Below are 13,354 nucleotides of genomic sequence, written 5' to 3' on the forward strand. Positions count from 1 at the left end.
CTATGGTTTAACTGCTTGGTCATAATGAGTGAACGACACACATTAGACAATGTTTATTCTACCAAATAAAACCATTGTCTTGTTTATTTTGGTTTATTACACATCAGCCAGTATGACGGGTAAAAACACAGACAGCAGGTGCAACGGATCAGCAGTAATCAACAAAAACACTCAATTAGCACCTGTCAATCAAAACACCAACTGAGGTCTCTACATTTTTGTTCTTAGACTTTTAATCAGTAACATTTTACACTCCCTGGGCATGTTGGTATTCGTGTTGCATGCTTAAAAACCCTGATGTCCATTGAAGGGAAATGTGATCCTTCTATTGGCTGCTGCTGAGGGATCGATGACATTTGGACCCATAATGTGAGACTGTTTCTATTTTTGCTCACTTGGCTAAGACTCTGTAAAAAATCGCACCAGAAACCAGAGAGGGTTTAAAACCACAAGGAAGAAAATGGCTTCAGAGTGAAAGCTCCGTCTGTTCCTCACACACACACACACCCACACACTCTTGTCTTTGCAGCTACTTTAATTGAGCCAAAGAACATTGTCCAGACAAACGTGCTGAAAACTACATTCTGATTCATTCATGTTCCCTCTGGAGAGGATGACATAAATGAAAACGATGAATCTCGTGGTGGGAGAGAGATGTCGACTGCCCGTGGATCATCCACATCATTCTCAGCCTGCTTAATAAAACCAGCTTAATAAAACCATGTTTTTTGTAGAGCCGTGGCATTGAAATATCAATATAATATGATGTAAACATTTTCAACCGCGGTTAATTAGGTTTGAGCCGTGACTCGGGGCTTTTTATTCATTCATTTCGGGTTCTTTGAAACATGCTTCTTCGCTCATTGACGCAATTTGAAACGGTGCACATCCTCAAATAACGGAGAACAGAAACACTGATTGTTTTGCTTGGATTTGTTTTTGTGTGTGTGTGTGTGTGTGTTTTTTGTATCATTTGGTGGATTTGTCATTCAAGTTTAAATATCAGCACAAACATTAGAGAGAACTTTGTCACAGCGTGTCCACAGGACATTTCACTTGCCCTTTATTATTAAATGCTAAATTAGCATTAATTACCCGACTTATGTGCTTCCCCTCAAGGTTGACTGGTGGAAAAAGAATTCAATGTACGTGGTGCATAACCCAAAAAATAGTACAAAGAAATATTTCTGAGGGACAGAGTCCAGATTACATTCCTCTTGCTGTAATAATCAGCTCAGTTATAATTTCCTCTGGGTACAGGCATTGAGCCTACTCTATAGTTGTCATTAAATTTTCATTTTCATCGGGCAGTGTTGGAGTCAATCATGGCTGTTAATAAATAAGAGGGTCTCGAACCCTTGCAAAACTTCCAGTGTCGATGATTTATTGTGAGTCGTACGAAATGATGTCGACAAACGTGGTTGTAAAGGGTTTTCATTTGCTCTGCAGTCGGAGGCTAAAGATGAGCTCCGCTCTGTATGGCCACGCTTTGACATTTACCGCGGCCAGAATTATGTGTTCTTTGGTGGCTGTACAGCCTTTATGTCCCACCTTTGTTTTAGTGTGGCCTCTCGACCACAACCACTGGCTCTGCAGACCTTTTAGTGTGAGATCAGGTGACAAGATCGCACCCTAGTGCCGCAGATTGTGAATGTCTAAGCTCGATAAAACATGAACAGCAGTAAAACAGCCGTAAATCCAAAAATATGGAGACAAACAATCACGCCCTCCTCTGCCGAGGGTTCGTCGTGCATGACCTTATTGTGCCTTGGTTTGTCAATCGTTTTAAAAGCGCCCAGTTTTTGGTCTTTCATGCGGCTGTGGGTTTATTTCTGCACCAATTTGCCATTCACATTGGACTTCACCCAACTGTAACACTTTCAACACTTTCCTACAGATTTGATGTATAAATAATACCAACTGCAGACCAATTAAATAAAATGTGAGGAGTTTGGAGAGGTTATAGGGAAAAAAAGATTAACCTCTTAAACCCCAAAGGTCATTCTGACATTTTTTACCAATGTCATCACAGTGTCCATATATTATGGTCTATTCACAGTATATTACTCTATACTGTATGTACTGGCTCATAGTGGTTTGTACTCTATGTACTATAGAGCAGGGGTACAAATCTCTAGTCCGGGGGACCGGTGCTGGTCCGTAGGTCATTTTGAACCGGGTCACAGTGGGACACAGAATCTAGTCATATCCCTTTACTTTTTTCATTCAAAGATAATCTATCAATGTTTCAGAACAACAGGTCATTCAGACTCTGATACTAACAGAATAAAGAAAGTAAAGTATAGTAGAAAGATGTTTTATTTTGAAAATCTAATGATCCTTCAATAATGGTACAGTATTACCAGTCAGCAGTAACAACTGATACTGACCGATCCTTGGTTGGGGACTGCTGCCATACAGTAAATAGACCAGTACACGTGTTCTGTGTATCTTCATATGTATATGTACTGGTCCGTATATTGGTCACTGTGTACCGAATACTAGTCTAGTAGAATACTAGTAGAATAATAGTCTTGTGTAGGTACAACATGTCCAAATTTATGACTTTTTTGACACCAGGTCAAAACCTGGATACTAAACACTGAAATCCAGTTTCTTTTAAATGCACTTTCACTATTTGGGGGAGGATGAAATGAGCAGTGGTTGAAAAAAAAAAAAAACTCACCAACCATCAATATTGAAATTATAAAATCCGTCCTAGAACTTTTTGTTCAAACTCTACACTGTGTTTTTCCTCGTAGTCCTTAACACAACACCTTGTTCAATACACACTCTTACCTCCATGCCAACACACTCATCACTGAGGCCTGCTATAGATTTCCACCTTATCAGAGCCGCTCTAATTTGTTGTGGGTCGCTGGACTGATTAGGTTGGGGAAGGAAAAAAAAACAACCTTGGTTGCAGCAGTCATCGCGGAGAACAGACCTGTAGATTTAGATGTGAGGATCCCAAATAAGAAAGTAAGTCTGTCGTGAGGGAGGGAATTAGACGCAGAGAAGAAGACAACAGTGGAAGAGGAAACTGTTAGAAAAAAGCAAATCAAAGAGTGTGTGGGTGTTTGGGGGGGGGTGTCAATACAGCCTGCCATCATTGCTGCAGCAACAAGTCACATCCATTACCTTGAGATAAGACCTTGACTGGGAGGAGGGTGTGTGTGTGTAAAATTTAGTGTGATATCCAGATCCAACCATCACAGTTGATAGTCGCCTCATCATCAGGTTTGACGAGGTCGTAGAGAGACAGAGAGACGGTCGGGACAGTATGAATACAGATGGCCTTCGGTCACGTCTGTGCTCAGAAGGCCACTTCAGGCTGCACAAAGCGATACATGTTAGTGAGATAATTATCTCGCTAACACTCTGCTTTTGCTGGGCTGTGCGACAATCCGTGGCGTTTCAATTTGTATGTTTCAGTAGTTGAGAAATGACAATTAGAGACAAACTGCTGTTGTTTTCTATCCAGTGAGGTCCAACTCTGTTATTAAACATTTCATGACATTAGTTTAGAAGTGGCGACAATGATCCTACAACTCTCTTGTCCAACCGTACACAACAGTGTCAGTTTATTTACTTATCTATTCAACAAAGGCTGCATTAACTGGGTTGCTTAGTTTGTGAAGATTTATTAGGTTTTTGTATATTGCTCTGCACATTAAAGAAATTCCACCATCCTGATCCACCATCCTGATCTCAGTTAACCATGATTACTCCTCCTCTCTTCCAGGTGGTGGGAGAATGGCGCTTTAGCAAGATCCACTGTGACATCTTCGTCACTCTGGACGTGATGATGTGCACGGCCAGCATCCTTAATCTCTGTGCCATCAGCATTGACCGGTGAGTTTGTCAGTGCACAGACGGTTCAGTCTGACCTGTCATGAATGTCCTGCATGGACTCCCAGTGGAAATCATTGCCCTCTAAATAACAGAGGACGAGGTTCCTTCGAAGCGCGTGTCTGTCAGGAGGCACATCAGACAACACCCCTTCAGTGAAGGTGGTGTAAAGGCACAATTGGCATCATAAACATAGACCTGCAGATGGCGCTGTAGTAAAAATCACATTCAAGCAGTTTTAAGCTTTATTGACTTCAAAGATGTGAGTGGTTGTTTTTCTTCAAATGCAACACAATGATGTCTAATAACTGGGCCCCGTGCGCCGCCACTGTCAAGTACAGGGATGCTCAATTTATATATTCAGTTTGGCCCAGATTTGACACCAAGGAAGTCGGCAGGATCACATGGTGTTGGTGTCATAAACACGTAATATATTGAAAGTCCTTGATTGGTTTTAGAACTCCAACACACAAAATATGAACAGTGGTTTTTGACGGTCAGTACAGGGTCAAACTGTTGTTTCTCATTGGTTATTTTTCATCTCTGCTGGTAAACTATTAACTCTTTCAGACAATCGAGTGACACAGTGTTGGTTAATGTTCCATTCTAGTCTGTTCCGCTATAGTTTCTGGTCACATGACATCTCAGTTTACCTCCATGTTTCTTAAATGAGGACCAACCGGGCCACTCTGAGGTTGGGTCTGGGCCACATCAAGCCCGTGAACCAAACTTTGAATTAACCAGGCATTAACTAAATGTCAACTACAGTCTTTAACCTTTGCTCTTTGTCTTGTTTTTGCCTAACTGTGCATGAATTCTCAACAACAGGTTCTCCAGAGACACTGTGTGAAAAATAGAGCAGGAAGAAAGGCATTCCATTATCTTGGTTTGATTTTTAATATTTTTTTAATTACAAACCCCCATTTAAATCCTGGTAGAAACCTCACTAGTTATAATTAGATGAAATATAACACATTTCTATAAGCCTACAATTACTGATAACAAAATGTGCTGGACTGATGGAGATAATTGGGTTCATTGTGGAAGCCAAGTTCTTTTTTTTTTTTCTCTCCGTCTCTAGTTTGAAATTTAATTACACTCACTGTTGTAACATTATGATCATTTGACTTGCTGTAAAAATTAAAATAAAGTTTGTAATAAAGCCTGTCACCTGCTGAATTTATTCAATTTTTGGTTAACTTTATTTATTTATTTTTGTTAGCAACATCACAAATGTGTGTTACGCCACACAATAATAATAGCAGCAACACTGAAGGGAGTTGAGCAGAAAATGTTTTTCTGAAAAGCCTGAAAAGGTCAGACTTTAAATATTGGAGAGAAAAAAAAGGAATAGCGAGGCACAATCATGTAACTGACAGGCAGACTAGGATTCAACACGGAGGTGACAGCTTGTTTCATGGGGAAGTGCAGTGGGTGGTTGTCATAGAAAACAAACACTACATAATTCCTCTACTTTTCATTTTTCCATTTGACGACACACACACACACACGTGTATATACAGTAGTTTTGACGCCTGACTGCGTTTTCATTTTGAAGGGCTACATTTTACAAGAGAAATTACTGAATAAATAAATAGCAAAGATGCACACGGTCTGGCTGGGACGCAATTTTAATTCTGATTTGCGAGCGTGAATTAGAGTACAAAGGTCCGTCATCGGTGGGAGGAAGTTTATTTGTCTGAACAATCTCACGGTCGATTATTGTGACTGAGAAATGAATGTTTCCAAAATGCCAGAGAGGAATTGCTTCCAAATTTACATTTAGATTGTTATTGACTTGTGATTGCACGCGTTACTGGCGAATGCTGATCGCTGATAAGAGACTGACACAGTCAAGAATCTTTTTATTTCTACGTCTTGAATGGATTTCAGGAGACTCTCGTGTTAGGGTCTTTTCCAAAACTTTAATTTGCCTCCTCAACCCTTCCCTCTCCAGTCTTGGACTGACAGCTATTCCCATGTTTCTATTCACAAGCTACAGGCAGAACCATGAAAATCTTCCTGCCCTGTATAAGTTTGTTTGTTTGTTTTTTTTTTTGTTTTTTTTGTGAGAACTTGTGACATGCTCAAAATGGGAGCCCACAGAACATTTGTCATTTACCTTCCTCCCAGCCGCGCAGCTGGATTGAATATCCAGTAAGTTCTAAAGGTTTCCTTCAACAATGGACAATCACATCAGCTTTGTCCCACTGCTTTGGAAGCAGAAGGGAAAAACATTGCTTTTGTGTAGGAGGTGAAGTGAACGTCTCGATGCCAAATCTCATTTAGCTCAGCTCCAATTATGTTGCCAAAAGGCAGCGTTTTCTTTTTCTTTTTTTGTTGTTTTTTTTAAGCAGATTTAGCAGATTCTCCTCCACCACAGCACCTTCTGGTTAATGGTGATCTACATGGAAATATTCAGCTAAAGGCAAAATACTGCTTGGCCGTTAAAGTGAGATAAGCTGTTTTAGAAACTTTATGTTCTAAAACACAAAGGTTTGGGATGAGAGTCAATCAAAATGCTGATTTTAGAAAGTTGTTCTTAACTGGTCATCAAGTTAAAGCAGAGAAAAGACCAATATTAAATTAGAATGAAGCATATTTAAGTAAAACTCATTGTGCCATTCTCATTTTTAAAGACAGTTTGTCAGGTGAGAATCAGCTGCACATGAAGTAGGAAAATAGATGCTCAAAGACTGGTCCTCGGTCTACTCTGTGGACCTTTTCCTCTTGATTTGACAGACTTTTATTTTAAAAAGTCTGAAATGTTCATTACGACATTCATTATTGGGAGAGAGCGAGTTCTGTAGGAATTCAACCAATTATTCTAAATTAAAATCTGTCGCTTTTAAAATGCAGCAGTCAAAGATCACGATTAGTTATTATTTTGAAGTACAAAAACAATTATTTCCTGTTAATTTTGTTCTGCAGACAATGATTAGTGTTAATTGTAAGTCAAGCTTCAATCCCTAAGAGGCGAAAACTCTTCAGCACTGGAGCTGAAACCTGTTGGTGTAATTCATTTGTGTGTGGAAAAAACCCAAATGATCAGATTGCTAAATGGCTAATTATTATTGAGTAGCATAAACATTAAGTAACATTAACGGATATAGTTTTTTATCGCAAAATGGTCCTCTCTATTACATTATTTTATACCAAAGACGAAATACAAATGACACTGGGTAAAATATTCCAGCTTGAATAAGAACTACGTTCTCCGTATGTGGAGGAATAATGCATTAAACATGCGACTCATCTCAGGCTGAACCCGTCCTCTGGTTTCACGCGTCGCCTCAGTCTTACCCACTTGGAATAATTTTAAGGCTTTTCAAAACAGATTACGTGAAAAAAAAAAAATCAATGTATGGGATGTTGTAGAGTGTGGTGCATTTCCTGGTGATTACAGCATGCTCACTAATGAGATCAACCACTGGCACAAGGTTAAATGATAAGGTCTTTTCCTGAGACGGTAAAGGATGAAGTCACAGCCTCCCTCACAGGAATCCATCTTCATGTAAAATTCACAGCCAGTGGCTTGGTCTAAGAGACGAATGTACAGTGAAACTGGATCCAAGACACAGAAACTGTCTTTGATAATCTGTAGCTCCAAATTTAGACAGAAACTGGAGCTCATAAATCTGACAGCACACAATTATTTCTGTTTTCTTTCTTCTTCTTTTTTTTTTTTTTTTTTTTTTTCTTTTTTTTTTTTTTTTTTTTTTCTTTTTTTTTTTTTTTTTTTTTTCTTTTTTTTTTTTTTTTTTGTATCTGTTTTGATACCAAAGCATCTTCTGCCCATTACAGGTACACAGCAGTTGCAATGCCCATGTTGTACAACACTCGGTACAGCTCCAGGAGGAGGGTCACAGTCATGATCTCTGTGGTGTGGGTGCTGTCTTTCGCCATATCTTGTCCACTGCTGTTTGGCCTGAATAACACAGGTGAGAAACAACACGTCTTGTTAACCTATAACAGCCACATGAAAGCAGTGGCTCACTGGCTCCCTACCTTGACATTTACAAATCCAATCTCACTTCTTACCCCGACTATAATTTGAACCTAATTCCAATCCTAATTCCAAACCAAACCTTGAACCTCAAACTACTGTCAGTCAGTCAGGACCTGCAAATGTCCCTACAACTACACAGCATCCTCACAACAATAGTGTTAGTAAAAATAATTCCCTCCACAGTCTAGCTGTACCACACACACACACACACACACACACACACACACATACACCTAAAACTGGTGAAACGAGCAGAATTAACCCTGTGTGTTTACCCTGCTCTGGTCTCCACAGCTACCCGAGATGAGTCACTTTGTGTGATCGCCAACCCAGCCTTTGTGGTCTACTCCTCAATTGTGTCCTTCTATGTCCCCTTCATCATCACTCTGCTGGTTTATGTGCAAATTTATGTGGTCCTGAGGAAGCGCAGGAAACGTGTAAACACAAAACCCAAGCAGCGAATGTGTCAGGCTGCCGAGCCTGATCTGGCCACTTCACTGAAGGTGAGCAGCTTCAGTCCAATGACAGCCTTTAGGTTTAAACACTTCTACGTCCAGAGTAGAAAACCTGGGACAACTCTGTTACATGAATGTTCTGCTGCATATTTTACACAAAGGATACAAAAGAAGGTTTAAAGATCTGAACAAAGCTGTCATTTTCACTGCCTCTCCGCCCCGTTTTATACCTGCTAGCTGTAAAGGCAACTATTACAGTGCATTACATTATAGAACATGCTTTCAAGAAAGGAAAAAACCCAGCCAAGACGAGAATTGATTTGTGGATTTAAAAAAAGAAAGAAGAAAAGAACGTTCAGGGGATTGAAATGATGCCGCTGCGTGTGTGCCTGAGGCTTTTTCCATATCAATCGTTGACATATATTTATATGTAACTGAAGGTTTGGAGAAATCCACACTCTGCGTGGTGTAATCCTAAACACCGTGATCTGTGTTAAGGTTTAACAAAACATTTTGGTGTCGAAAACGCACTCGCTTCACTCACTGCCGTGGCCCATGATTGACCTTATGATCGATTGATTTTACTGACAGTGAAACAGGGGCTCTGCACAGGAAGCTAAGTGATGTTGTTGATCCACTGCATTGCATTACTGGTGTCCATGCATGGCTTTCCTCGCAGGTTTCCGTTTGCATGTAATATGGATTGAGGTCAAGGAAGGAAAAAAAACAAAACCATAATAATATACAGGGATTTCCAGTGAGTAGAGTTGACACATTAATGTGCAAAGCAAAGATGGATTGTTGATGGAGTCATCATTCACAAACACATTGATGGAATTTGCACATAATCAATGGAGACATATGTTTGATTAGGATTAAGCAGTTAATTAAAAATGAATTTAAATCAGAATAATGGTGTTGATGACTTCATTGAGTCCTGTATGGCTCAGACTCAATGGAGGCTGACATCACAGAACATGTCCTACTAAGTAGGTCCCCCCAAAGTCAGGACAGTGGGGGGTGGCGATGGTGAAACCGCTGCAGGATGTAAAATGATGGATGAGAAGGAGCTGCAAACACATGGCTGTGATGGAGAAGGAGGGGGAGGGTGAACATCAGGGAAGAGCAAAAAAACAGCAACGGGATGAGAGTAGGGCTGTGAGAATTTATAATTAATTAATGAAATAATAAATGATAAACAGGTTACATTTTTATTATATCCAGTTCCAATTCCACTGTCCATTTTTGTTTCTCATTGAGGCATTGAGAAGTGAGTTTGAGTGCTAAAGATACAGAGATGGAAGCGTCAGATCACGTGTTGGAATTTACATAAACTGTGGGGAGAAAAAATAGTTTTTGTTTTACTGAAGCACTTTGAGCTCAAAATCCCATCATCAACTCCCAATTAATTAATGGGTTACTGGTATAGGAATGGGTTAAAATTCCCGTCTCTAAAAATCCTGAATGATTAATTGCTGTCTCTTCTCTGAACTAAAATTCAATAGAATTTCTCTTACTACATTTTAAAATATTGACATTTGATCCATATTTTAATCCTAATTTTAAATATTAATCTGATGGCAGATCAAGGCAACGTTTGATCATTCATTTACATTTACTATACATAGTTATAATTATAATAAATAAAACACTCAATGGATAATTCTCCATCACTTCAATTTTCAAATAAGTGAATTTTTTTGTAGTTTATTGTTTTTCTTTTCTTTTCTTTTTTAATCACCACCCTCCAACGCAGCAGATCAAATTTCCTGCCAAACAACCTTTAAGTCCCAGAGTCGGCTCCTCATTTGACGTGACACTCAGCAGAACCAGTGCTCCTGCAGCCTTCTTGTCACTTGTGCTTTGACATTGTGTCTTTTTTTCCCCCCGTCTGACGCAGCTGCTTGTCATTTCAGGATAAGTGCACTCATCCAGAGGATGTGAGGTTGTGCACCATGATTGTAAAATCTAATGGGAGTTATCCTGTCAACAAGAAGAAAGTGGTGTGTGCTCTTTGTTCTTCCCTTTGTTTAATTGTTGGAAAATATATTTGTCACACTTGTAAATGACTGTCCGCCGTGTCACCTTGAAGGGTATTTCTTCCCCATTTCTCAAAGGAAATAAAGCCCGAAAGGTCGTCTTACTGCATGAATTAGCACAGGGCATTTATATGAAAGGCTTGAATCAAGCTGTTTGATATGTTATCTATAGGTCTCCATAATTTTAAAATGTCACTTCTTCTACTGGCTATATTATAAAAGTCATCCATGGCGTCTCCCTGCTCATTCCCATCTTCTCAGATCTTTATCAAAGATGTTGCCAGCGAGGGCCAGGATCTGGAGTTGGACGAACTGAATAACAGTGGAAGCAGCCAGAAACAGAAACAGCAGTCACAGGGAGCACTTGGAGAAATGCCGGCCACAAGCCATCAGCTTCTGATGCCTGAGAAGGTTAACGCCAGCCCCACTTCTACACCACCTACACCACCTGAGGAGGGCCAGAAGGCAGAGAGGAACGGAGATCCAACCAAGGAAGCTCAGGTGGATCCTGCACCTGTTGTGGTGAAAGCCTTCCAGACACAGGCCTTACCCAACGGCAAAACTCAAACCTCTGTGAAAACTATGAACAAGAGGAAGTTCTCGCAGCAGAAGGAGAAGAAGGCCACTCAGATGTTAGCCATTGTTCTGGGTGAGCTTTTCTTATTTCTATTTGGTATAAAGGGGTAATGCAAAATGGTCGAAAGAAAAAAAAAAGAAGAAAAGGTTCATTTTTTTCAACATTCTTCTGTCTAAAATGTCCAATTCCATGTTTACTTTCAGATAAAGGCTGATAAATGTGTTGATTTAAAAACTGTTAAATGAATCTGCATGTAGTCGAACGTGCGTGTTTCACTTCATTGAGAACAAGCACTTAACCCATAGCAACCGCTTTATTTTATCCACTGACGGCATATCAACAAGGTTGCCATCCTTAAGACCTGCCTAAGATACAGACAGAGTAGGACAAAAGAATATGTCGTCAAAAGAATCCAATTCCTTTCAAATGTTCTTTCAGTTGCAGAGAAAATCTGCATCTTCAAAATGGTTCGTTTTTCAGGGCTGAAAAACCTGATTGAATCAAAGGTAACAAATCCTACTTTATCAAGTTTATTTATTAAGTAAATAAACTTAATAAAGTTGTTTGAGACGACTGAGATTAGAAACCTTTTTGAAATGACAAAACCTCTTAGAACTTTTGGACTTACCTGTGTTTAACAACAAATGTGATGATTTGTGTTACATTTACAATACATGTACCGTATTTTCCAGACTATAAGGCGCTCCGGAGTATAAGTCACACCAGCCAAGTAGAGTGCCCTCCAGCTGCTGTCAGTGTGAGAATAAACAAACATGTAAAATTATACATTTTAATATGTAAGTCGCATCTGAGTATAAGTCGCAAACCCAGCCAAAGGATGAAAAAAAGTACGACTTATCATCTGGAAAATTCAGTACATGTATTTACATAAGTGTACTCGCTCATACGAGGTATTAGAGAGTACACTTAATACCGACTCTGGTGAAACACAACGTTAAAAAACAGATTTTGCAGTAACCCAAAGAGAACATGCTGGTATTTTTGAGTTCAAGTCCCTGAACATGTTTCTCTATAATCATTGTGCTCTCTTTTCTGTCACTTCCATTTCTTGCTCTCTTTCTCTTTTTCTAATAATTCAATTTTTCTTGTATCTCCTCAGGCGTATTCATCATATGCTGGCTGCCGTTTTTCATTACACACATCCTCAACACCCACTGCACCAAATGCAAGGTTCCTGCTCAGATGTATAATGCTTTTACTTGGCTGGGCTACGTGAATAGTGCTGTAAATCCCATCATATACACCACCTTTAATGTTGAGTTTCGAAAGGCATTCATTAAGATCCTGCACTGCTAAACTGCAGCATCGCTCGTCTTGCTCAACAGCGGGAGGAGCGGTGATTTCAAAAAATCAAAATACCTCTTCCTGCTAAGGAAAATTCAACAACAATGGGGGAAAAAGGGCTGCAGTTTGCTTTGAGTAAGTGACAGACTGAGCGTGTCTTACTTGAAGCCCTGCAGGCTTTACATGTGACATACGTGTGGACTCCAAATCACTGAATGTAAAAGAAGAAATTTGTGAAAGGACGATTTGTTCCAGAAGAAAATCTCTCATCGTTCTCTAAAATCATCGTGATTGTCGGAATTGTATGAAGCCATCTGTGTATACTACACAAGTACGAGTTGCAAAATTGCTATTTACTGTATGTGTACTCTATATTTTGATGATGGGGAGTTTTCTGCAAGTGTAATAAGTATCTAGTCAGTGTTCATTGCAGTGTTACAACAGAATATTTGAGCTTTTATTCTGAAAAACACGTTTCGGTAATGTGTGTTCAAAAAGATACAATTCACTTGCTGTACAATGTGGCAATGCCAATAATGACACATTTGCAATTTTATAAATTGAAGAAAATGATATTATTGTATTTATTCAACTTTCTTGTCATCATTTGCTGTACATAGGATTTTTTCTTAAAAAAAGAAAAAAAATTCCGTGATTATGCCTGCAATGGAAATGTGGTGCATGCTCCACTGCTCCTCTACTTGACTTAACGCAAATTCTCATGAAATGTATGTTAAGCAAAAAAAAAAAAGAAAAAGAAAAAGATTCCAAAAGATCTCCAAAAAACAAGATGTGATGAGACACTGTGATGTGCCACATGATTGTCAGTGTTCCCAGCATGCATACTGATATCCACAAGCGTATAAATAACATAACTCGCCACTGTTTTTGCAGGATTTGGTCCCAGTTGACTAATGAACTGGACCTTGTTTGTGTGAGGGAGACGACCCGCTTTGCCACTGTCCCACTGCACAGTTTAATGACCTGTATGTGGACTTCGCGGCTTACAGATACAGACGTAATGCTCCTGTCGTAGGCATCACTGGAAGGAGCTCCGCGGGGCTTCAGCTCAGTACGGATCAGGGAATCATGAAGAGGAAAAACCAGAAACTTATTG

At 39.5% G+C, this 13,354-nt stretch overlaps 1 protein-coding gene across 1 annotated transcript in view; it reads left to right on the top strand.

The window, feature by feature from the left end:
- drd2a (dopamine receptor D2a) overlaps nt 1-12,988 on the top strand; it is a 41,149-nt gene extending 28,161 nt beyond the window's left edge. The window contains exons 3-8 of the mRNA XM_008309620.3: nt 3,746-3,855; nt 7,657-7,793; nt 8,156-8,364; nt 10,233-10,319; nt 10,617-11,004; nt 12,053-12,988. Coding sequence (XP_008307842.1) covers nt 3,746-3,855; nt 7,657-7,793; nt 8,156-8,364; nt 10,233-10,319; nt 10,617-11,004; nt 12,053-12,249 — 1,128 coding nt within the window. The 3' untranslated portion in view covers nt 12,250-12,988. The remainder of the gene's footprint in view (nt 1-3,745; nt 3,856-7,656; nt 7,794-8,155; nt 8,365-10,232; nt 10,320-10,616; nt 11,005-12,052) is intronic.
- Nucleotides 12,989-13,354: the final 366 nt, after the last annotated feature.

The sequence above is a fragment of the Cynoglossus semilaevis genome, chromosome 4 (assembly GCF_000523025.1).
Source record: "Cynoglossus semilaevis isolate Cse_v1.0 chromosome 4, Cse_v1.0, whole genome shotgun sequence".
In the NCBI taxonomy this organism is placed as follows: Eukaryota; Metazoa; Chordata; class Actinopteri; order Pleuronectiformes; family Cynoglossidae; genus Cynoglossus; species Cynoglossus semilaevis.